This window comes from Scyliorhinus torazame, chromosome 5 (assembly GCF_047496885.1).
Source record: "Scyliorhinus torazame isolate Kashiwa2021f chromosome 5, sScyTor2.1, whole genome shotgun sequence".
NCBI lineage: Eukaryota > Metazoa > Chordata > Chondrichthyes > Carcharhiniformes > Scyliorhinidae > Scyliorhinus > Scyliorhinus torazame.
The window spans coordinates 129,409,261-129,433,293 of record NC_092711.1 but is presented as its reverse complement, the minus strand read 5'-3'; the positions used below and the strand labels follow the sequence as shown (position 1 = coordinate 129,433,293).

At 47.4% G+C, this 24,033-nt stretch overlaps 1 protein-coding gene and 1 long non-coding RNA gene across 3 annotated transcripts in view; one reads left to right on the top strand and one right to left on the bottom strand.

The window, feature by feature from the left end:
- Window positions 1-24,033, top strand: part of LOC140419724 (uncharacterized) — a 92,499-nt gene that overhangs the window by 17,003 nt on the left and 51,463 nt on the right. For both annotated transcript variants that reach the window (XM_072503662.1, XM_072503661.1), the window contains exons 3-7: window positions 2,924-3,229; window positions 7,581-7,874; window positions 7,959-8,276; window positions 12,645-12,947; window positions 13,039-13,356. In XM_072503662.1, coding sequence (XP_072359763.1) covers window positions 2,924-3,229; window positions 7,581-7,874; window positions 7,959-8,276; window positions 12,645-12,947; window positions 13,039-13,356 — 1,539 coding nt within the window. The remainder of the gene's footprint in view (window positions 1-2,923; window positions 3,230-7,580; window positions 7,875-7,958; window positions 8,277-12,644; window positions 12,948-13,038; window positions 13,357-24,033) is intronic.
- The window catches only part of LOC140419726 (uncharacterized), an 80,480-nt gene continuing 59,561 nt past the window's right edge, over window positions 3,115-24,033 (bottom strand). The window contains exon 3 of the long non-coding RNA XR_011946000.1: window positions 3,115-3,240. This is a non-coding gene — a long non-coding RNA (uncharacterized lncRNA). The remainder of the gene's footprint in view (window positions 3,241-24,033) is intronic.

Below are 24,033 nucleotides of genomic sequence, written 5' to 3'. Positions count from 1 at the left end.
GGTGTCCCAGGACATGAATCAGGGAAAGGTTAGTCTGCAGGTACAGAGGGATCTGGATGTCCCGGTACACGAATCAGGGAAAGGTTAGTCTGCAGGTACAGAGGGATCTGTGTGTCCCGGGACATGAATCAGGGAAAGTTAGTCTGCGGCACAGAGGGATCTGGGTGTCCCGGTACATGAATCAGGGAAAGTTAGTCTGTGGTACAGAGGGATCTGGGTGTCCCGGGACATGAATCAGGGAAAGGTTAGTCTGCGGTACAGAGGGATCTGGGTGTCCCGGTACACGAATCAGGGAAAGTTAGTCTGCGGGTATAGAGGGATCTAGGTGTCCCGGTACACGAATCAGGGAAAGGTTAGTCTGCGGGTACAGAGGGATCTGGGTGTCCCGGTACATGAATCAGGGAAAGGTTAGTCTGCGGGTACAGATGGATCTGGGTGTCCCGGTACATGAATCAGGGAAAGTTAGTCTGCGGGTACAGAGGGATCTGGGTGTCCCGGTACATGAATCAGGGAAAGGTTAGTCTGCGGGTACAGAGGGATCTAGGTGTCCCGGTACATGAATCAGGCAAAGGTTAGTCTGCGGTACAGAGGGATCTGGGTGTCCCGGTACATGAATCAGGGAAAGTTAGTCTGCGGCACAGAGGGATCTGTGTGTCCTGGGACATGAATCAGGGAAAGGTTAGTCTGCAGCACAGAGGGATCTGGGTGTCCCGGGACATGAATCAGGGAAAGGTTAGTCTGCGGTACAGAGGGATCTGGGTGGCCCGGGACATGAATCAGGGAAAGTTAGTCTGCAGCACAGGGGGATCTGGGTGTCCCGGGACATGAATCAGGGAAAGGTTAGTCTGCAGGTACAGAGGGATCTGGGTGTCCCGGGACATGAATCAGGGAAAGTTAGTCTGCAGGTACAGAGGGATCTGGGTGTCCCGGTACATGAATCAGGGAAAGGTTAGTCTGCGGTACAGAGGGATCTGGGTGTCCTGGGACATGAATCAGGGAAAGGTTAGTCTGCAGGTACAGAGGGATCTGGGTGTCCCAGGACATGAATCAGGGAAAGGTTAGTCTGCAGGTACAGAGGGATCTGGATGTCCCGGTACACGAATCAGGGAAAGGTTAGTCTGCAGGTACAGAGAGATCTGGGTGCCCCGGGACATGAATCAGGGAAAGTTAGTCTGCGGCACAGAGGGATCTGGGTGTCCCGGTACATGAATCAGGGAAAGTTAGTCTGTGGTACAGAGGTATCTGGGTGTCCCGGTACCTGAATCAGGGAAAGTTAGTCTGCGGGTACAGAGGGATCTGGGTGTCCCGGTACACGAATCAGGGAAAGTTAGTCTGCGGTATAGAGGGATCTGGGTGTCCCGGTACATGAATCAGGGAAAGTTAGTCTGCGAGTACAGAGGGATCTGGGTGTCCCGGGACATGAATCAGGGAAAGTTAGTCTGTGGTACAGAGGGATCTGGGTGTCCCGGTACCTGAATCAGGGAAAGTTAGTCTGCGGGTACAGAGGGATCTGGGTGTCCCGGTACACGAATCAGGGAAAGTTAGTCTGCGGTATAGAGGGATCTGGGTATCCCGGTACATGAATCAGGGAAAGTTAGTCTGCAGGTACAGAGGGATCTGGGTGTCCCGGGACATGAATCAGGGAACGTTAGTCTGCGGCACAGAGGGATCTGGGTGTCCCGGTACACGAATCAGGGAAAGTTAGTCTGCGGTATAGAGGGATCTGGGTGTCCCGGTACACGAATCAGGGAAAGTTAGTCTGCGAGTACAGAGGGATCTGGGTGTCCCGGGACATGAATCAGGGAAAGTTAGTCTGTGGTACAGAGGGATCTGGGTGTCCCGGTACCTGAATCAGGGAAAGTTAGTCTGCGGGTACAGAGGGATCTGGGTGTCCCGGTACACGAATCAGGGAAAGTTAGTCTGCGGTATAGAGGGATCTGGGTATCCCGGTACATGAATCAGGGAAAGTTAGTCTGCAGGTACAGAGGGATCTGGGTGTCCCGGGACATGAATCAGGGAACGTTAGTCTGCGGTATAGAGGGATCTGGGTGTCCCGGTACATGAATCAGGGAAAGTTAGTCTGCAGGTACAGAGGGATCTGGGTGTCCCTGTACACGAATCAGGGAAAGTTAGTCTGCCTTCTATTTAAGATGTGGATGAGAAGAAATCTTTTCTCACAGAGGGTCGTGAATCATTGAAACCGTCTTCCCCGGACTGGGGTGAAGGCAGGGTCGTTCATGATTATTATTAAGGCAGAGGTGGATAGATTCTTGACTAACTAGGGAGTTAAAGGTTATCACAGGGAGGCGGAATGTGGAGTTAAGGCTAAACTTGTCCCTGTGTGAAGAATTGCAAATTCTACCTGAAATCCCCAAAGTCTCAGCAACAACTTTATAAGGTGCTACCTGACTGTGTTAATGTCAGACTGGTTATTGGCACTGTGAGACTGTCAGGTATCAGCAGGAAAAAGCTGACCTTATGCAGCAAGTCACTCAGGAAGTAAAATGTTTGTAAAAATTTCGAACTGAAAGAGTCAGCAAATATTTCCGGAGAGGGGAAGGGAGAAGCCGGTGATGTACTAGCAATTACGACGAGACGAGAGTAGAGAGTAATCGAGGCTTTATTACACAGAGATGTGTGGCCTCCTGCAGCTGCTGCCGAAATGGCTGCAGCTCGGAGAGCACACACATTTATACTCCGCCTAGTGGGCGGAGCCAGCAGGCAGGGATCTACCCCCGTACCTGTAGTACAGGAGCCTTACCATATTACCTCTTATATGTGCACTATATACAACAGTGGTGACTACCACAGCCGGTCAAATAGACAGTGAAGGGCAGTGGCATCGTGACGGTCACTCTAGAAGTTGCAGGGTTTTCCTGAAACAAAACAATTGTGTAATCTGAAACATTGAAATGTCTTACAGCTCAAGCACCAAATGTCATCCTCCTTGTTCCATCCATGGAGGCTGTCTACAATCAAACTACTGTTGTCCTGGGCTGTATGATATCTGGATTTGCGCCCGACAGCATACAGGTTTCCTGGAAGAAAGGCCAAATGAACCAAATGGGTGTTGTTCTCCCTTCCCAGCAAAGCAGCGACGACACCTTTGCAACAGTCTCTTACCTGACAGTTCCCGTGGCGGATTGGAAGGAAGGAAATGACTATTCTTGTGGAGTGACCCACAAACCTTCGGGCTTCGATAACAGGATCCGCATGAGATACCGAGAGGGTAAGTGGTGTCTGAGAGAGGAAAAGAATAAACCATCAGTAATTTAGACTTAATGCAGTAAGACTCACCCTCAAATCATGAATCACTGTCACAAATATCGATCCTGTTGGGAGAGGTGAAATGTTTAGTATTTTGTGTTTCGACATTAAATTTAAGGGGAGTAATTTTAACCAAATGGCAGGGAAACTGTGGGAATTGGGTGCTCTCTGTTCACGCCCTTATCCAATGTCACTCTCTGTGACTAGAAATGAAAATGGGGCAGGATGTGAAATGGTCCCTCGATATGTCCCATCTGAGACCAACACATCCAATACCATCCAGTTCAAATCAGCTCCTAACGTTTCCTTTGCTCCCAAGTGCCGTTTTATGAAAGAAATCTTTCCAATTTCCCATTTGAAGGAATTGCCTGGATTTGCTTCACTGTGTCCCGAGCCTGCTCCAGAAATTAACCAATGAATCGCTGATCAATGTATTCCCTGCATTGTCTTGAATTGAGTCGCCACCCCCACCACGTCCCCTTCAAGCACAGCTCAATTTCCTCTGATTACTATTCTGGACAAGGTGAAGCAGCTTTTCATCATCCACGTGGTCCTAAAAGGACTGAGCAGGGTCTTGCGGCCTTGTGGTTCTCCCACCTTCCCAGCACAGGGGAGGGGAAGTGAAAATGTCTAACACTTAATCTGCATCTCTTCCAATTCCAGGTGGAACCACTTGCCCTCCTTGCTCTTGTTCTGGGTGTTTGCCGAAGCTTGTTTACCAGACTGACCTCAATGTGACCCTCAAAAATGGTGAAAAATTCCAATATAACTGTCACCAACAGATGTGTACAATAAAGTGATTGACTGTGAATGGAATTGGCTGTTGAATGTTATTACGAACCATCCAGGATGGTTCCGATTTAGCCCATGGTGTCTGTCAGAATGAAAGTGTCAGCACTGCGAAAATTACAGCCATGGTTTGGGTTCCCGCTCCCAACCCACTCCTAAACTAAACGGTCATTTTGTCGTGACCTGTTCCAGGTCAGATTGAATAGGGACCTGACCCCATCGCCTGACCATTGTCTCTCAAAGCTGACTCAGGCTGCCAAGAATTAGAAGCCTATTTGTCACCCAGAGAGAGAGACTGTGAGGTTAGGAGGTGGTGGGTTGGGTCTCGTTGATCCAGTAAAATGGTGCGATTGGCCCCTTCAATGATGCTGGTCCTGAGGCATGTTGCTGATTCAGGACACAAGGATTTCACTGATATCCTGTACAATCTGGTAGGTTTTGTATGAAGTTCTGGGTGGAGAAATCGAAACAGTTGCCTTCACTCCTGCAATCCTGGATGCTGATATCAGTCAGTGATCGGAGCGTAATGTTCACAGGAATCCAAGTCGGGGATGTGTTTTTTTTAATGTCCTCAGAAGGTGAAAACAATATTAAATGCTGCATGTCCACTAATATCATCATTTTACAAGGACAAGGGGAGATTTTTTTCCAACTCTGTCAGGTTTTATGACAGGAGACAAACTAGAAAAAGGGATTTATAAACATCTCAACTTACTCACTAATAGAATGAGCAATCCCAATCTGGGAGGGAATTGGTGAACGTTTTGTTCAAAACATAACATCTCAGCCTAATAACAGTCACGGTCCTGTCAGACAGACACCGTGTGCTGAACATCAGCTCAAATTGCAGCTGGAAGAGCTGATAGTTGACGGACAAAAAAGATTTTGATCCAGACACAAATATAGGAATCCTGGGCGGGATTCTGTGGGAATCGGCGGGGTGAGCAACTCCAGCGGGAAGGAGTGCCGTGAACTCCTGCGTCGAGGCCCCCCAAAGATGCGGAATCCTCCGCACCTTCAGGGGCTAGGCCGGCGCCAGGGTAGTTTGCGCCGGGCGGTGGGGAAGGGGCTTGGCGCCACGCCAACCGGCGCCGAAGGTCCTCCGCCGGCCGGCACATGCGCGGGAGCGCCAGCGTGTGCTGGCGTCATCCCAGCGTATGCACAGGGGGGTTCATGTCCACGTCGGCCATGGTGGAGGACCACAGCGGCCGACGCGGAAGAATAGAGTTCCCCCACGGCACAGGCCCACCCGCGGATCGGTGGGCCCCGATCGTGGGCTAGGCCACTGTGGGGGCACCTCCCGGGGCCCGATCCCCCCGTGCCCCCCCGAGAACCCCGGAGACCACCCGCGCAGCCAGGTCCCGCCAGTAAGTACCTACTCTAATTTAGCCGGCGGGACCGACCGAAAACGGACGGCCACTCGGCCCATCGCGGGCCAGAGAATCGCCGGGGGGGCACTGCCAGTGGCCGCTGACCGGCGCGGCGCGATTCCTGTCCCTGCCAAATCCCCGCCACCAGAGAATTCGGCAGCCGGCGGGGGCGGGATTCACGCCGCCCCCCGGCGATTCTCCGACCCGCGGGGGGGTGGGAGAATCCCGCCCCCTGTTTCTCACCAAGTGTTAATATTACATCTGGAGAGAACAATCAGTCTGGATCACAGCAGTTGTGATTCAGAAAATGAATGTGTGTGTTTTAATCGTGTACAGAACACACAGTGAGCTGTGGGATGTCCGAAGTGGCGACGTCCCTGGGAGACGAGTACAAATCAGAAAATGTGGACAATTCAATCACACGTTATCTTCCCAGGCCGGTAACTCTGGAATGAAACTAGAGGAAGTACATGTTGGGCAGAAATAATCCCCAATCTGCAGGAAGAGGGGACTTGTGTTACTTCCTCTGACTCATGGGGGGTGCTCTCCCAATGCAAACTAACCATCTTCTTCGACAGGGAATCAATGACAATTTGCATTGAGATAGCGCCTTTAATGTAGCAAAACATTCCAAAGTGTCTCACAGGAGGAAAACCAAAGTGAAACTGACGCTGAGCCCAAAGAAGGAGAGATTGTGACTGATGCGACCATCAATTCACACGAGACGATTAGTAGAAGTGAACAGTGGTTTTAATAAGCTAGATCTGTGCCTGCCTGCAACTGCCCTGTACTGAGTGCTGCTACAGGGGTTTATATACCACCCCCGAGGGGGCGGAGCCACAGGCGGAGCCCACAGGGGCATCAACACAATACAATACAATACAGTGGTGAATTGCAGAGGCAATACGTTCACCACAGTGACCAAAACCTTAGCCGAAGAGCAAGGTTTTAAGGAGAGTCTTTCATGAGGGGAGAGAGGTGGCAGGTCACTGAGATTTAGGCAGTGAGTTCCAGAGATTAGAGCCTAGGTGGCTGAAGGCATGGCCACCATTGCTGGGAGAGAGGGAGTGAAGGGTGGGCCAGAGAGCAGATTTGTGCAGTTTCTGGGCGGTTGTCGGACTGGAGAAGATGACACAGACAGGGAGAGGCCAGACCAATGGAACATTAGGATCAGGATTTTAACACTGAGGAGATCCAGGACTGTCTCCAATCAGAAAAAGAACAGCAAAGAATGATTTGCATTTAACTATCGTCTTTCATGACCACAGGACATCCCAGAGTGCTTCACAGCCAATGAAGTTCCTTTGAAGTGTAGTCACTATTGTAAAGTTGGAAACACAGCAGCCAATTTACACACAGCAAGATCCCATAAAAATCAACGTGACAATGGCCAGGTGACCTGTTTTTGTGGTGCTGAGTGAGGAATATATGTTGGCCAGGACGCTGGGACTGACGTACCTGATGTTCTATTCAGCCCACCTGAAACAGCAGTCAGGGTGTCATTTTCACTTCTCATCCAAAAGGCAGCATTTGTGACAGTGCAGCACTCCCTCAGTACTGCACAGGAGTGGCAGCTTTGAGTTCTGTGCACAAGTGGGACGTGGAGCCACAATGATTCGGAGGTAAGAGGCTAACAACTGAGCCGTGGTGGAATGAAATTGATTCAGTGTGCCCAACGTCAGCCATTATTCCACAGCCCCACACAGTGAAAAAGCATCTGTTTCACTGTTCCTTTTGCTCAGCACTTTGTATCTCTGTCTCCATCCATTGCACCTAAAAGCCACTCAGTCCCACAACTCATTTGCAGTCGTCACTGTGGGTCTATTGGCCACAGTAAGGGCAAACTGATTCAAAAGGGGGTTCCTGGTGGGTCTGGTGGGTTCCTGACGCTGTGATTATGTTTTCCTGGTCCAAACTTGCAAACTGAGAATTGCAATCTTTCAAACAAAGCTGGGATTTTCATATTGTCCATTTGTTACAAAATTTAGATGGAGCGCTGCACATTAGATTCGCTCCAGGTTATCGACGTTACTGTTTAAGGCAACTTCTCTTCCTTATGTTTCATGGTTTACATTTAATAGCAAGACCTTACCTGAAGCTTGCTGATCCCAAATATTGCCCAGTCTTCTGATTTGCACTGTTTCCCATTCCTAGAAATGTCTGTCTTTATCCAAAATCCTTCTATGGAAGAGGTGTGGATGAAGAAGGCGGCTATCCTGATATGTACAGTGGTCTGTTCTGATCCGAGCCAGGTACAGATCACCTGGAATGTCAACAGGAAGGAGAGAATTATAGGAGTTACCACTCAACAACAGAGAGAGAAAGGCATCGTCATCAGCAAACTCCAGACCACTGCGGAGGAGTGGGACAGCGGGGTGGAGTTTGTGTGCTCTGCTCAAGGTAGTTCCTCATCCTCACCTGTGCCAAAACAGGCAAAGAGTGCAAAAGGTGGGCAAGAAATCAGAAATTACACACCTAACTTTGTGAACCTTGAGGGGAAGAGTTTAACACTTTCATTGTTTTGCCCATCAGCTCCAGTTCAACCAAAACGTCCCAACGTCAGACTGCTACCTCCACCAGCCCAAGAGGTCAAGAATCAGAGCACAGTCATGCTCGAGTGTGTGATCACTGGATTCTACCCAGGCCTCATAGATGTCTACTGGGAGAAAGATGGCTCTCAGATCTCCTCCAGCCCTGGATTCACCGCTCTGGAGCAGGCAGGGACTTTCAGTGTCAGGCACTACCTGACTGTGAATACAGAGGTGTGGAGGAAAGGTTCAGTCTTCACCTGTGCAGTGTCTCATCCAGCGACCAACTTCAGCACCAAGAAGAAGGTGAACAACATCCTAGGTAAGATCCTGGGCCGTATTCCTATGTTGACATCATGGTGTTCTCATATGAAGTCTCCTGGGGCCAGACAAGTTCACCCCTAATGGTAAAGCTATGGGAATGTAGTCGATGTGGAGGTGGACTAGCAATCCAGAGGCCAGGTATAGAAAGAAAGAGTGGCAATCCTGCTCTCTTCAAACAGAGGTCATGCCCACTGATCTTACTGTTCTGGACAAGGTTAAAACAGCTTGTCAGTGACCACATGATCTACTTCCTTTAGGATCCTGAAAAGACAGGAGAGAGCAGAGGCCAGGGGCTGTGTAGAGTTCCTACTTTTCCAGCTGTGGGATGGAGATGTAAAAATGTATAACACTTCAAGCTGCAATTCTTCCAGTTCTAGGTGGAAACACAGATATTCGTATTCTGGATGGAAATGCTGCGAGCTCTTGTCTGACCTGTTCCTTTTCTGGTGTAAACGGAGGTTCCTGTCTCAGATTAACTGCGATATGACCTTCTCTGATGCTGATGCCAATACAAGTGTCAGAACCAACGTGTGAAATTCAGTGTTGGCTTGGTTGTGAATTGAGTCACATTGATCCAGTAAAAGAAGGTTGCTCCATTCTCCTGCTGTTGGTCCTGAGGCAAACTGGTGAAACAGGACACAGGGATCCAACTGGGTCCTGTACATCCCGGTATGTTCCCGATGAGAATCCTTGGGAGCAGAATTGGAAACTGTTCTCTTCACCCACTTCCCAGATACTGACATCAGTGCATGAGAGGAGTCCAATGTTCACCAGGAATTTCACAGGGAAAGTGTGTTTAATTCTTTTCCCAAAGGGAAATGGAATTACAGACATTATTTGGCCAGTAATATCAGCATTTTACACCAAGACAGAGGTCTCCTCCATCCAGCGAGGTCTTATGGTGGGAGCCAACATATAATCAAAGATAGTTAAACGTTGAAACTTAATTATTAATGTAAAGCTGAGCAGCTCAGAAATTGCAGATTATTTATCATCATCAATGTGGATATTAAACCAAAATTTATAAATCAATGAATAAATATATCTGGTAGAGATTTAAAAAATCATTGACTATATACAGTGGATATTAAAGCTAGGTTTATGAATCATTGACTATATACAATGGGTATTAAAGCTAGGTTTATGAATCATTGACTATATACAGTGGATATTAAAGCTAGGTTTATGAATCATTAACTATATACAGTGGATATTAAAGCTAGGTTTATGAATCATTGACTATATACGGTGGATATTAAAGCTAGGTTTATGAATCATTGACTATATACAGTGGATATTAAAGCTAGGTTTATGAATCATTGACTATATACAGTGGAGATTAAAGCTAGGTTTATGAATCATTGACTATATACAGTGGAGATTAAAGCAAGGTTTTATGAATCATTGACTATATACAGTGGATATTAAAGCTAGGTTTATGAATCATTGACTATATACAGTGGATATTAAAGCTAGGTTTATGAATCATTGACTATATACAGTGGAGATTAAAGCTAGGTTAATGAATCATTGACTATATACAGTGGATATTAAAGCTAGGTTTATGAATCATTGACTATATACAGTGGATATTAAAGCTAGGTTTATGAATCATTGACTATATACAATGGGTATTAAAGCTAGGTTTATGAATCATTGACTATATACAGTGGATATTAAAGCTAGTTTTATGAATCATTGACTATATACAGTGGATAATAAAGCTAGGTTTATGAATCATTGACTATATACAGTGGAGATTAAAGCTAGGTTTATGAATCATTGACTATATACAGTGGATATTAAAGCTAGGTTTATGAATCATTGACTATATACAGTGGATATTAAAGCTAGGTTTATGAATCATTGACGATATACAGTGGATATTAAAGCTAGGTTTATGAATCATTGACTATATACAGTGGATATTAAAGCTAGGTTTATGAATCATTGACTATAAACAGTGGTTATTAAAGCTAGGTTTATGAATCATTGACTATATACAGTGGATATTGAAGCTAGGTTTATGAATCATTGACTATATACAGTGGGTATTAAAGCTAGGTTTATGAATCATTGACTATATACAGTGGGTATTAAAGCTAGGTTTATGAATCATTGACTATATACAGTGGATATTAAAGCTAGGTTTATGAATCATTGACTATATACAGTGGGTATTAAAGCTAGGTTATTGAATCATTGACTACATACAGTGGATATTAAAGCTAGGTTTATGAATCATTGAGACTATATACAGTGGATATTAAAGCTAGGTTTATAAATCATTGACTATATACAGTGGGTATTAAAGCTAGGTTTATGAATCATTGACTATATACAGTGGAGATTAAAGCTAGGTTTATGAATCATTGACGATATACAGTGGATATTAAAGCGAGGTTTATGAATCATTGACTATATACAGTGGATATTAAAGCTAGGTTTATGAATCATTGACTATATACAGGGGATATTAAAGCTAGTTTTATGAATCATTGACTATATACAGTGGATATTAAAGCTAGGTTTATGAATCATTGACTACATACAGTGGGTATTAAAGCTAGGTTTATGAATCATTGACTATGTACAGTGGGTATTGAAGCTAGGTTTATGAATCATTGACTATATACAGTGGATATTAAAGCTAGATTTATAAATCATTGATTATATACAGTGGATATTAAAGCTAGGTTTATGAATCATTGACTATATACAGTGGATATTAAAGCTAGGTTTATGAATCATTGACTATATACAGTGGATATTAAAGCGAGGTTTATAAATCATTGATTATATACAGTGGATATTAAAGCTAGGTTTATGAATCATTGACTATATACAGTGGATATTAAAGCTAGGTTTATGAATCATTGACTATATACGGTGGGTATTAAAGCTAGGTTTATGAATCATTGACTATATACAGTGGATATTAAAGCTAGGTTTATGAATCATTGACTATATACCGTGAGTATTAAAGCTAGGTTTATGAATCATTGACTCTATACAGTGGATATTAAAGCTCGGTTTATGAATCATTGACTATATACAGTGGATATTAAAGCTCGGTTTACACATCACTGACTGTATGAATGTGTGTCTGTGTGTGTGAATAGTGTTCAGAACATGCAGTGAGCTGTCGGATTATATCTGAAGTGATGAAGTTCTTTTGGGATACTGATAACAATGGGGAAAACGTGTGAAGGACTCAGTAAACCATTCGCTTTCTAGTCCAATGACTTGAATGTGAAACTGGAGCCGGGGGTGGGGGGGACTTTACATGTTAATCACAAATGATCCCCGAGCTCCAGCAAGAGGGGTCCTTCTGTAATTTTGTCTGATTTATGGGTTGCTTTGCCATTGCAAACTAATCACCTTTTTTTCACAGGGACCTGTCCACAATAACCAGCTTTTATAAATCACCTTTCGTACAGACAAATGTCTGGAGTTCAGCACTGGAAAGCAATCAGAAAGCACTGATGATGAACCAAGGCAGGGGTTATTTGGACGGGCGGGAAGAGGTCGGTTTTAAGGAGCGTCTAGAAATAGGAAAGGGTGTTTCCCATGGAATTGTGATTCAGCTACAGACTTCCAGAGATTAGGGACTAGACAGCTGAAGGCACATGGAGCGTTGGGTGTACAAGAGGCCAGGGTTGGTGCATTGCAGCGTTCTCAGACAATTGTAGGGTTGGCAAAGGTGGTAGAGATAAGGAGAGGTACGGACGGTGAGATGTGTACACTAGGATCAGAATTGTAAAACTGAGGCAGTGTGAGGGAGTCTCCAAGAAGGGGACCCCATTGATTCAATCTGCTCAATGTCACAAATTGACCTGCACAGCCCCCCATACAGCAGCGGGGAGGTGGAGGGGCTGGAAGTAAATCAGATTTTAATCAATTATTTCTGTTGCTGAGTAGTCTGCATCTGTCTCAATCCATTTCACAAACTGGAGGATGCAATTTATTAACAGCACCACATCTAAATGTTGCTCAACCCCACAACTCAACTGCAGTCCTCACTGTGGACCAAAGTCACAGCAAACAAATTCAAAATGGATGCCACCGCTTCTTAATGCTCGGATTATGTTTTCTCGGTGATAAATTGCAAACTGAGAATTGCAGCATGTCGCTGAAACGACCGTGGAATTTTCTAATGTTCAGTTTGCTGCACATTTAGCTGGTTTGTGTTTTCACCCAATGTCAGGTCAAGATATTACAGTTTGAAAAGTGGGACCATTTAAAGTCATTCCTTGCTGCCCTATCATCGATTATCATCAACCGAAAAGCTCCCCACTAAAATTCTGACCCCTACTGTCACCAAACAATGTCAATCCTTCTGAAGTTGTCCCTTTCCCATTCCCAGAAATGTCAGTTTTTATGCAAAATCCTTCAATTGAAGAGGTTTGGATCAACAAGACTGCTACCCTGCTGTGTACGGTTGTCTGTTCTGATCCGAGCCAGGTCCACATCAGCTGGAACGTGAATGGGAAGGAGCGAAGTAAAGGGGTTACGACTCAGCAACAGAGAGAGGAAGGCACTCAATACACCGTCATCAGCCAACTCCGGACCACTGTGGAGGAATGGGACAGCGGGGCAGAGTTTGTGTGCTCTGCTCAAAGTGGTTCCTCATCTTCACCCATTTCAAAACGGACAAAGAGTTCAAAAGGTGGGCAAGAGATCAGAAATTACACACCTAACTTGGTTAGCCTTGGGGAAAGAGTTTAATACCCTCTTTGTTTTTGCTCCCTTCATTCCAGTTCATCCAAAAAGTCCCAAAGTCAGACTGCTGCCTCCACCAGCTCAAGAGGTTGAGAATCAGAGCACAGCCACACTCGAGTGTATCATCTCTGGATTCTACCCCAACCTCATACACATCTCCTGGGAGAAGGACGGCACTCCCATCTCCTCCAACACTCGTGCTGGACTCACGGCTCTGGAGCAAGGGAAGGCTTTCAGTGTGAGGCACTACCTGACTGTGAACACAGAGGAGTGGAGGAAAGGCTCAGTCTTCACCTGTGCAGTGTCTCACCCTGCCTCCAACTTCAACATCAATGAGACAGTGAACTCCATCCAAGGTAGGACTCTGGGTGTCAATCCAATATTCACATGGTTTTTCCCCCCATCGCCATGAGGTTCAGTCATGTTCGACACGAATGAAAGAAACACGACAATTAATTTGTACACAGCAAGATCCCATTAACAGCAATGTGATGGTGAACTGATTATCTGTGTTTGTGCTGTGGCTTGAGGGGTAAACATTGGCCAGGCCTCAAAGGGGATTTCCCCCCGTCTCATCTTGGATATTGGCAGTAGGATCTTTTTGTTCAATCTGAGGGGGAGGGGGCGGGTGCAGTCATGGCCTTGTCACGTCCAACAGTGCAGCACTCCCTCTGCACCGACACCAAGTGGGGCGGCACAGATTATACACCCAAATATCCAAAGGGAGCTTTGAACACACGACCTGCTGACATAGAGGGGAAGGTACGACCAATGAGCCAATGCTGAATCATTCAGTTAGTCATCCAGAGAGCTGAGTTCAAATTCCACCAAGCCACTTTGACATTTAGAATTCAGTTTCAAAAGTAAAACCTGGAAATAAATAACTGAGATAGTAAAAGGGGACTGAGAAGCTCATTTGAACCCTCACCTGACTGTACTCTCCATGACTGGAGTATATTGTGAAATTGTAGCCCCACATGATACCCCCCACTGTTCAAATCACCTTTGACCTGTTCCTTTTCTATGTTGATTGATGAAAATAATCTTTCCAGTTTTGCATTTGAAAGATTTCCCATGATCTACTTTCAGAATGTCCCGAGTGAGCCTGTTCCAGAGGCTGACCACTCACTGAAATATTGCTTCACCAGATTAGTTTTGAATTGATCCCTGATCCTTTCAATGGCAGCTCGTGTCCTCTAAGCCCACTGCTCTGGTCAAAATGCAAAAGCTTGACTCAGTCTACCTGACCTAGTATCTTCAGGATCCTATAAAGACCGGATGGAGCAGAATTCCGAGGCTGGGTGGGGCTCTCACTTTCCCAGCCCCGGGGAGGGGAGGTGGAAATATATAATACTTAAATCTGCAACTCTTCCAGTTCCAGGTGGAAACGCAAATCTTCCAGTTCCGGGTGGAAAAGCTGCTTCTTCTTGTCCTACTTGTTCTTGTTCTGGGTGTGTGCCGAGGTTCCTGTATCAGACTAACTTTGATGTGACACTCCCTGATGGTGCACAACACCAATATCAATGCCACCAGCAAGTCTGTGAAATAAAGTGATTGCTTGTGAATCGAATGGGCCGTTGAATTTCATTACAAATCATTTGGGTTCAAATCCAGTCCATGGTGACAGTCCCGATGAGAGTGGACAAAGAGGGAGGAGATACAGACCTATCTCAGATTCTCCGGTCCAACCCAAACCTTGTCTGTACACTCACTTTGTTGTGTGACTGGACCTACGCAGTTTGGATTGGGTCCAGCCCACAGCTTGACCATTACCTTTCTAGTTTGACTCCAGTTGCTAAGAATTGGAACCTCATCTCTGACCCAGAGAGGCCTTGGGGTGGGATGTGGTAAAGGGGCGAGACAAGGGTTTGACGGCAGGAACAAATTTCACACTGATCCAGTAAAGTCCCTTTAATAAGCGGATCCTGAGGCTAATTAGTGAAGCCGGACACAGGACGATGATTTAGACCATAAGACATAGGAGCGGAGGTAAGGCCATTCGGCCCATCGAGTCCACTCCACCATTCAATCATGGCTGATTTCAACTCCATTTACCCGCTCTCTATCCATAGCCCTTAATTCCTCGAGAAATCAAGAATTTATCAACTTCTGTCTTAAAGACACTCAACGTCCCGGCCTCCACCGCCCTCTGTGGCAATGAATTCCACAGAACCACCACTCTCTGGCTGAAGAAATTTCTCCTCATCTCTGTTCTAAAGTGACTCCCTTTTATTCGAAGGCTGTGCTCCCGGGTCCTAGTCTCCCCTGCTAATGGAAACAGCTTCCCTACATCCACCCTATCTAAGCCATTCATTATCTTGTAAGTTTCTATTAGATCTCCCCTCAACCTCCTAAACTCCAATGAATATAATCCCAGGATCCTCAGACGTTCATCGTATGTTAGGCCTACCATTCCTGGGATCATCCGTGTGAATCTCCGCTGGACCCGCTCCAGTGCCAGTATGTCCTTCCTGAGGTGTGGGGCCCAAAATTGCTCACAGTATTCTAAATGGGGCCTAACTAATGCTTTATAAAGCTTCAGCAGTATATCCCTGCTTTTATTTTAAAAAAAATACATTTTATTCAAGTTTTTTGGCCAAACATAACAATACGTAGTGTTTCTTTTACACAACAATAAAGCAATATAAATAACCGTGGCCAGTTTTAAACAAATAAATAAGTAATATATAAACAAAAACAAAAAACAAAACTAAATGGCAACTGCCTTGTCCAAAATAAATACTCTCCAAAAATACAATCCAACATACAATTACATATACCAAATACCTATACAATAACACCCATGAGAGTCCGTCCGATTCCTCCCTCCCCCCCCCCCCCCCCCTCCCCCCTGGGTTGCTGCTGTTGTCTACTTCTTTTCCATTCCCTCTATCTTTCTGTGAGGTAGTCGACGAACCGTTGCCACCGCCTGGTGAACCCCTGAGCCAAATCCCTTAACACAAACTTAATCCGTTCTAACTTTATAAACCCTGCCATATCGTTTATCCAGGTCTCCACACCCGGGGGTTTGGCTTCCTTCCACATTAACAATATCCTGCGCCGGGCTACAAGGGACGCAAAGGCCAACACGTCAGCCTCTCTCGCCTCCTGCACTCCCGGCTCTTCTGCAACCCCAAATATAGCCAACCCCCAGCTTGGTTCGACCCGGACCCCCACCACCTTCGAAAGCACCTTTGCCACCCCCACCCAGAACCCCTGTAGTGCCGGGCATGACCAGAACATGTGGGTGTGATTCGCTGGGCCTCTCGAGCATCTCGCACACCTATCCTCTACCCCCAAAAATTTACTAAGCCGTGCTCCAGTCATATGCGCCCTGTGTAGCACCTTAAATTGTATCAGGCTTAGCCTGGCACACGAGGACGATGAGCTTACCCTACGTAGGGCATCAGCCCACAGCCCCTCCTCAATCTCCTCCCCCAGTTCTTCTTCCCATCAGCTCATCTACCATGATCTCCCCCTCGTCCCTCATCTCCCTGTATATGTCTGCCACCTTACCGTCCCCCACCCTTGTCTCTTTGAGATCACTCTATCCTGCACTTCCTGCGTCGGGAGCTGCGGGAATTCCCTCACCTGTTGCCTCGCAAAAGCCCTCAATTGCATGTACTGAAATGTATTCCCTTGGGGCAACCCATATTTCTCCGTCAGCGCTCCCAGACTCGCAAACGTCCCATCTACAAATAGATCTCTTAGTTGTACTACCCCAGCTCTTTGCCATGCTCCAAATCCCCCATCCATTCTCCCCGGAACGGACCTATGATTGTTTCTTATCGGGGACCGCACCGAAGCTCCCGTCCCTTCCCTATGCCGTCTCCACTGCCCCCAAATTTTCAATATAGCCACTACCACCGGGCTTGTGGTGTATTTCTTTGGTGAGAACGGCAACGGCGCCGTCACCATTGCTTGCAGGCTAGTCCCCCTGCAGGACGCCCTCTCCAATCTCTTCCACGCCGCTCCCTCCCCTTCTCCCATCCACTTACACACCATTGAAACATTGGCGGCCCAGTAGTACTCACTTAGGCTCGGTAGTGACAGCCCCCCCCTGTCCCTACTACGCTGCAAGAATCCCCGCCTCACTCTTGGGGTCTTCCCAGCCCACACAAAACTCATAATGCTCTTCTCAATTCTTTTGAAAAAAGCCTTCGTGATCACCACCGGGAGGCACTGGAACACAAAAAGGAATCTCGGGAGGACCACCATTTTAACCGCCTGCACCCTACCTGCCAATGACAGGGACACCATGTCCCATCTCTTGAAATCCTCCTCCATCTGTTCCACCAACCGTGTTAAATTAAGCCTATGTAATGTACCCCAATTCTTGGCTATCTGGATCCCCAGATACCGGTAGTCCCTTGTTACCTTCCTCAACGGTAAATCCTCTATCTCTCTGCTCTGCTCCCCCGGATGCACCACAAATAACTCACTTTTCCCCATGTTCAGTTTATACCCTGAAAAATCCCCAAACTCCCCAAGTATCCGCATTATCTCTGGCATCCCCTCCGCCGGGTCCGCCACATATAGCAACAAATCATCCGCATACAGAGATACCCGGTGTTCTTCTCCCCCGCTCAGTACTCCCCTCCACTTCCTGGAACCCCACAGTGCTGTGGCCAGGGGTTCAATCGCCAGTGCAAACAATAACGGGGACAGAGGACATCACTGCCTTGTCCCTCTATGGAGCCGAAAATAGTCAGACCCCCGTCCATTCGTGACCACGCTCGCCATCGGGGCCCTATACAGCAACTGTACCCACCTGATATACCCGTCCCCAAAGCCAAATCTCCTCAACACCTCCCACAAATAATCCCACTCCACTCTATCAAATGCTTTCTCGGCATCCATCGCCACCACTATCTCCGCTTCCCCCTCTGGTGGGGGCATCCTCATTACCCCTAGCAGCCTCCGTATATTTGTATTTAGCTGTCTCCCCGTCTCAAACCCAGTTTGGTCCTCATGGACCACCCCGGGACACAATCCTCTATCTTCATTGCCATTACCTTGGCCAGAATCTTAGCATCCACATTCAGGAGGGAAATGGGCCTGTATGACTCGCGGGTCTTTTTCCTTCTTTAGGAGGAGCGATATCGTTGCCTCTGACATAGTCGGGGGCAGCTGCCCCCTTTCCCTCGCCTCATTAAAGGTTCTCATCAGTAGCGGGGCCAGCAAGTCCAAATATTTCTTGTAGAATTCAACTGGGAATCCGTCTGGTCCCGGGGCCTTCCCCGCCTGCATGCTCCCAATCCCTTTCACTACTTCCTCCGTCTCAATCTGTGCTCCCAGCCCCACTCTCTCCTGCTCCTCCACTTTAGGAAATTCCAGCTGATCCAGAAAGCACATCATTCTCTCCTTCCCGTCCGGGGGCTGCGCTTCATATAATCTTTCATAAAATGCCTTGAACACTCCATTCACTCTCTCCGCTCCCCGCTCCATCTCTCCCTCCTCATCTCTCACCCCCCCCTATCTCCCTCGCTGCTCCCCTTTTCCTCAGTTGGTGGGCCAACAACCTACTCGCCTTCTCCCCATATTCGTACTGTACACCCTGTGCCTTCCTCCATTGTGCCTCTGCATTACCCATAGTCAACAAGTCAAATTCTACATGTAGCCTTTGCCTTTCCCTGTACAGTCCCTCCTCCGGTGCCTCCGCGTATTGTCTGTCCACCCTCAGAAGTTCTTTCAACAACCGCTCCCTTTCCCTACCCTCCTGCTTTCCTTTATGTGCCCTAATAGATATCAGCTCCCCTCTAACCACTGCCTTCAGTGCCTCCCAGACCACCTGTTCCTCCCCATTATCATTAAGTTCCAAGTACCTTTCAATACAACCCCTCACCCTTAAACACACCCCCTCATCTGCCAATAATCCCATGTCCATTCTCCAGGGTGGAAGCTGTTGTTTTTCTTCCCCTATCTCCAGGTCCACCCAGTGTGGAGCATGATCCGAGATGGCTATAGCCATGTACTCCGTCCCCGTCACCTTTGGGATCAGTGCCCTTCCCAAAACAAAAAAATCTATTCGTGAATAAACTTTGTGTACATAGGAGAAAAACGAAAACTCCTTACTCCTAGGTCTACTAAATCTCCAGGGATCTACTCCTCCCATCTGATCCATAAAATCCTTAAGCACCCTAGCTGCAGCCGGCCTCCTTCCGGTCCTGGACCTCGATCTGTCCAGCCCTGGGTCCAGCACCGTATTAAAGTCTCCACCCATTACCAACTTCCCCACTTCTAGGTCCGGGATTCGTCCTAACATACACCTCATAAAATTGGCATCATCCCAGTTCGGGGCATACACGTTCACTAATACCACCGCCTCCCCTTGCAGTTTGCCACTCACCATCACGTATCTGCCCCCACTATAGTCTTTGCCTCAAACATTACCCGCTTCCCCACTAGTATGGCCACCCCCCTGTTTTTTGCATCGAGCCCCGCCCATCCTTTGCGAAGTCTAACCTGGTCTATCAGCTTCAGATGCGTCTCCTGAAGCAGAACCACATCTGCCTTAAGTTTCTTTAGGTGTGCGAGTACTCGTGCCCTCTTAATCGGCCCATTCAGCCCTCTCACATTCCACGTGATCAACCGGGTTGGGGGGCTCTTTACCCCACCCCCCCTTGACGACTAGCCATTTCCTTTTTCAATCCAGCTCCTCACCCGGTTCCCACGTAGCTGTATCCCCCCCAGGCGGTGCCTCCCCGCCCCGACCCCCCCCTCCCATACCAGCTCCCCCTTCTCCCCAGCAGCAGCAACCCAGTTAACCCCCCCCCCCGCTAGATCCCAAGCTAGCGTAATTGCACCCCCCCTGTTGCTCCCAGAAGTCAGCAAACTCTGGCCGACCTCGGCTTCCCCCCGTGACCTCGGCTCACACTGTGCGAGGCCCCCTCCTTCCTGCTTCCCTGTTCCCGCCATGATTACCATAGCGCGGGAACAAAGCCCGCGCTTCCCTTTTGGCCCCGCCCCCAATGGCCGGCGCCCTCAGCTCCTCATCCTCCCTCACCCCCTCCCCCACGACATGGGGAAGAGAGAGAAGTTACAGGGTCGCAGGTTTAACAACTTGGGAAGTCCTCTCTTCCCCCTTTTCCCTCCTTCATCCCACAAATTCATCCCCCCACTTTTGTCCCAAACGTTCTTTTTCTGGCCCACTGACTCCAGCTTCTCCTCGACAATAAATGTCCACGCCTCACCTTTCGAAGTAGTGGTGTTTCCCTAGATGTGTGACCCACAGTCTTGCCGGTTGCAGCATTCCGAATTTGACCTTTTTATGCAACACCGCCTTGGCCCGATTAAAGCTTGCCCTCCTTCTCGCCACCTCCGCACTCCAATCTTGATATACGTGGATCACCGCATTCTCCCACCTACTGCTCCGAGTTTTCTTTGCCCATCTGAGGACCATCTCTCTGTCCTTATATCGGAGAAATCTCACCACTATTGCTCGAGGAATTTCTCCAGCCCTCGGTCTTCGCGCCATAACCCGATAGGCTCCCTCCACCTCCAGCGGACCCGTCGGGGCCTCCGATCCCATTAACGAGTGCAGCATCATGCTCACATATGCCCCGACGTCCGTCCCTTCTGCACCTTCGGGAAGACCAAGAATCCTTAGGTTCTTCCTCCTCGCATTATTCTCCAGCACCTCCAGCCTTTTCACACATCTTTTGTGTTGTGCCTCGTGCATCTCCGTTTTCACCACCAGGCAGGCCCTGTATGTCGTCCTCATTCTCAGCAGCCTTTGCCTTCATGACCCGAAGTTCCTGTTCCTGGGTCTTTTGCTCCTCCTTTAGCCCCTCAATCGCTTGTAATATCGGGGCCAACAGCTCCTTCTTCATCTCCTTTTTGAGTTCATCTACGCAACGCCGCAGGAACTCTTGTTGGTCAGGGCCCCATATTAAACTGCCTCCTTCCGACGCCATCTTGCTTTGTGCCTGCCTTCCTGGCCGCTGCTCTAGAGGATCCACCGCAATCCGGCTACTTTCCTCTCTTTTTTCCATCCGTGTCCAGGGGGGATTCCCTCTGGATTACCGCACAGTGTTATTTGCCGTTAAAATTGCCGATGGGGCTCCTATTAAGAGCCCAAAAGTCCGTTCCACCGGGAGCTGCCGAAACGTGCGACTCAGCTGGTCATCGCCGCACCCGGAAGTCGCCATCCCTGCTTTTATATTCCAAGCCTCTTGAGATGAATGACAACATTGCATTTGCTTTCTTAATTACGGACTCAACCTGCAAGTTTACCTTTAGAGAATCCTGGACTAGGACTCCCAAGTCCCTTTGCACTTCAGCATTATGAATTTTGTCACCGTTTAGAAAATAGTCCATGCCTCTATTCTTTTTTCCAAAGTGCAAGACCTCGCACTTGCCACGTTGAATTTCATCAGCCATTTCTTGGAGCACTCTCCTAAACTGTCTAAATCTTTCTGCAGCCTCCCCACCTCCTCCATACTACCTGCCCCTCCACCTATCTTTGTATCATCGGCAAACTTAGCCAGAATGCCCCCAGTCCCATCATCTAGATCTAGTTAATATATAAAGAGAACAGCTGTGGCCCCAACACTGAACCCTGCGGGACACCACTCGTCACCGGTTGCCATTCCGAAAAAGAACCTTTTATCCCAACTCTCTGCCTTCTGCCTGACAGCCAATCGTCAACCCATGTTAGTACCTTGCCTCGAATACCATGGGCCCTTATTTTACTCAGCAGTCTCCCGTGAGGCACCTTATCAAAGGCCATTTGGAAGTCAAGATAGATAACATCCATTGGCTCTCCTTGGTCTAACCTATTTGTTATCTCTTCAAAAAACTCTAACAGGTTTGTCAGGCACGACCTCCCCTTACTAAATCCATGCTGACTTGTCCTAATCCGACCCTGCACTTCCAAGAATTTAGTAATCTCATCCTTAACAATGGATTCTAGAATCTTGCCAACAACCGAGGTTAGGCTAATTGGCCTATAATTTTCCATCTTTTTCCTTGTTCCCTTCTTGAACAAGGGGGTTACAACAGCGATTTTCCAATCCTCTGGGACTTTCCCTGACTCCAGTGACTTTTGAAAGATCATAACTACGCCTCCACTATTTCTTCAGCTATCTCCTTTAGAACTCTAGGATGTAGCCCATCTGGGCCCGGAGATTTATCAATTTTTCGACCTCTTAGTTCCTCTAGCACTTTCTCCTTTGTGATGGCTACCATATTCAACTCTGCCCCCTGACTCTCCTGAATTGTTGGGATATTACTCATGTCTTCTACTGTGAAGACTGACGCAAAGTACTTATTTAGTTCCTCAGCTATTTCCTTGTCTCCCATCACAAAATTACCAGCGTCATTTTGGAGCGGCCCAATGTCTACTTTTGCCTCCCGTTTGTTTTTAATGTATTTAAAGAAACTTTTACTATCATTCCTAATGTTACTGGCTAGCCTACCTTCAAATTTGATCCTCTCTTTCCTTATTTCTCTCTTTGTTATCCTCTGTTTGTTTTTGTAGTCTTCCCAATCTTCTGACTTCCCACTACTCTTTGCCACATTATAGGCTTTCTCTTTTGCTTTGATGCATTCCCTAACTTCCTTTGTCAGCCATGGCTGCCTAATCCCCCCTCTGATAACCTTTCTTTTCTTTGGGATGAACCTCTGTACTGTGTCCTCAATTACTCCCAGAAACTCCTGCCATTGCTGTTCTACTGTCTTTCCCACTAGGCTCTGCTCCCAGTCGATTTTCGTCAGTTCCTCCCTCATGCCCCTGTAGTTACCTTTATTTAACTGTAACACCTTTACATCTGATTCTACCTTCTTTCTTTCAAATTGGAGATTGAATTCGACCATATTATGATCACTGCCTCCTAAGTGCTCCCTTACTTTAAGATCTTTAATCAAGTCTGGCTCATTACATAACACTAAGTCCAGAATGGCCTGTTCCCTCTTGGGCTCCATCACAAGCTGTTCCAAAACGCCCTCCTGTAAACATTCAATGAATTCCCTTTCCTTGGGACCACTGGCAGTATTGTTTACCCAGTCCACCTGCATATTGAAGTCCCCCATGATCACTGTGACCTTGCCTTTCTGACATGCACTTTCTCTTTCGTGGTGCATTTTGTGCCCCCGTCCTGACCACTGTTAGGAGGCCTGTACATAACTCCCATTATGGTTTTTTTGCTTTTGTGGCTCCTCAACTCTACCCACACAGACTCCACATCACCTGACCCTATGTCGTTTAGTGCTATTGATTTAATTTCATTCCTAATTAACAAGTCAACCCCGCCCCCTCTGCCCACCTCTCTGTCTTTTCGATAGGTTGTGAATCCCTGGATGTTTAAATGCCAGTCCTGAACCCCTTGCAACCATGTCACTGTGATGCCTACCACATCATACCTGCCAGTCACAATCTGGGCCACAAGCTCATCTACCTTGTTCCGTACACTGCGCGCATTTAAATATAGCACCTTCAATTCTCTATTGACCGTCCCTTTTTGTTTTCTTAGTGTGGTGGACCTTGGTTTACTGAGCCTTTCCATACACTGTGTCATATTTTGTGGGATGGGGACAATCATAACCACTCTTGGGTTTTGTCTGTTCGTGTTTTTTTGTATTCCTAAGCAGCTACGCTCCCCGCTGATTACTTCACCTCTTGGTTCCCTGACTTTCCCTTCCCCCCCAATCTTTAGTTTAAAGTCCTATTGACCACCCTATTTACTCTTTTCGCCAGAACACTGGTCCCAGCTCGGTTCAGGTGGAGACCATCCCAACGGTCTAGGTCCCCCCTGTCCCAAAACTGATGCCAGTGTCCCATGAAAAGGAACCCCTCATTCCCACACCACTCTTTCAGCCACGTGTTAACTTCCCTTATTCTTGCCTCCCTATGTCAATTTGCACGTGGCTTGGGCAGTAATCTGGAGATTATGACCCTTGAGGACCTGTTTTTTAATTTGATAGGTGTTGTGTGAAATGTCTGGGTAACAGAAATGGAAATGGTTCAATTCCTCCATCTCCTGGAGACCAAAACATGAGTCAACGGCAGGAACTCAATGTCTACAAAACGTTGC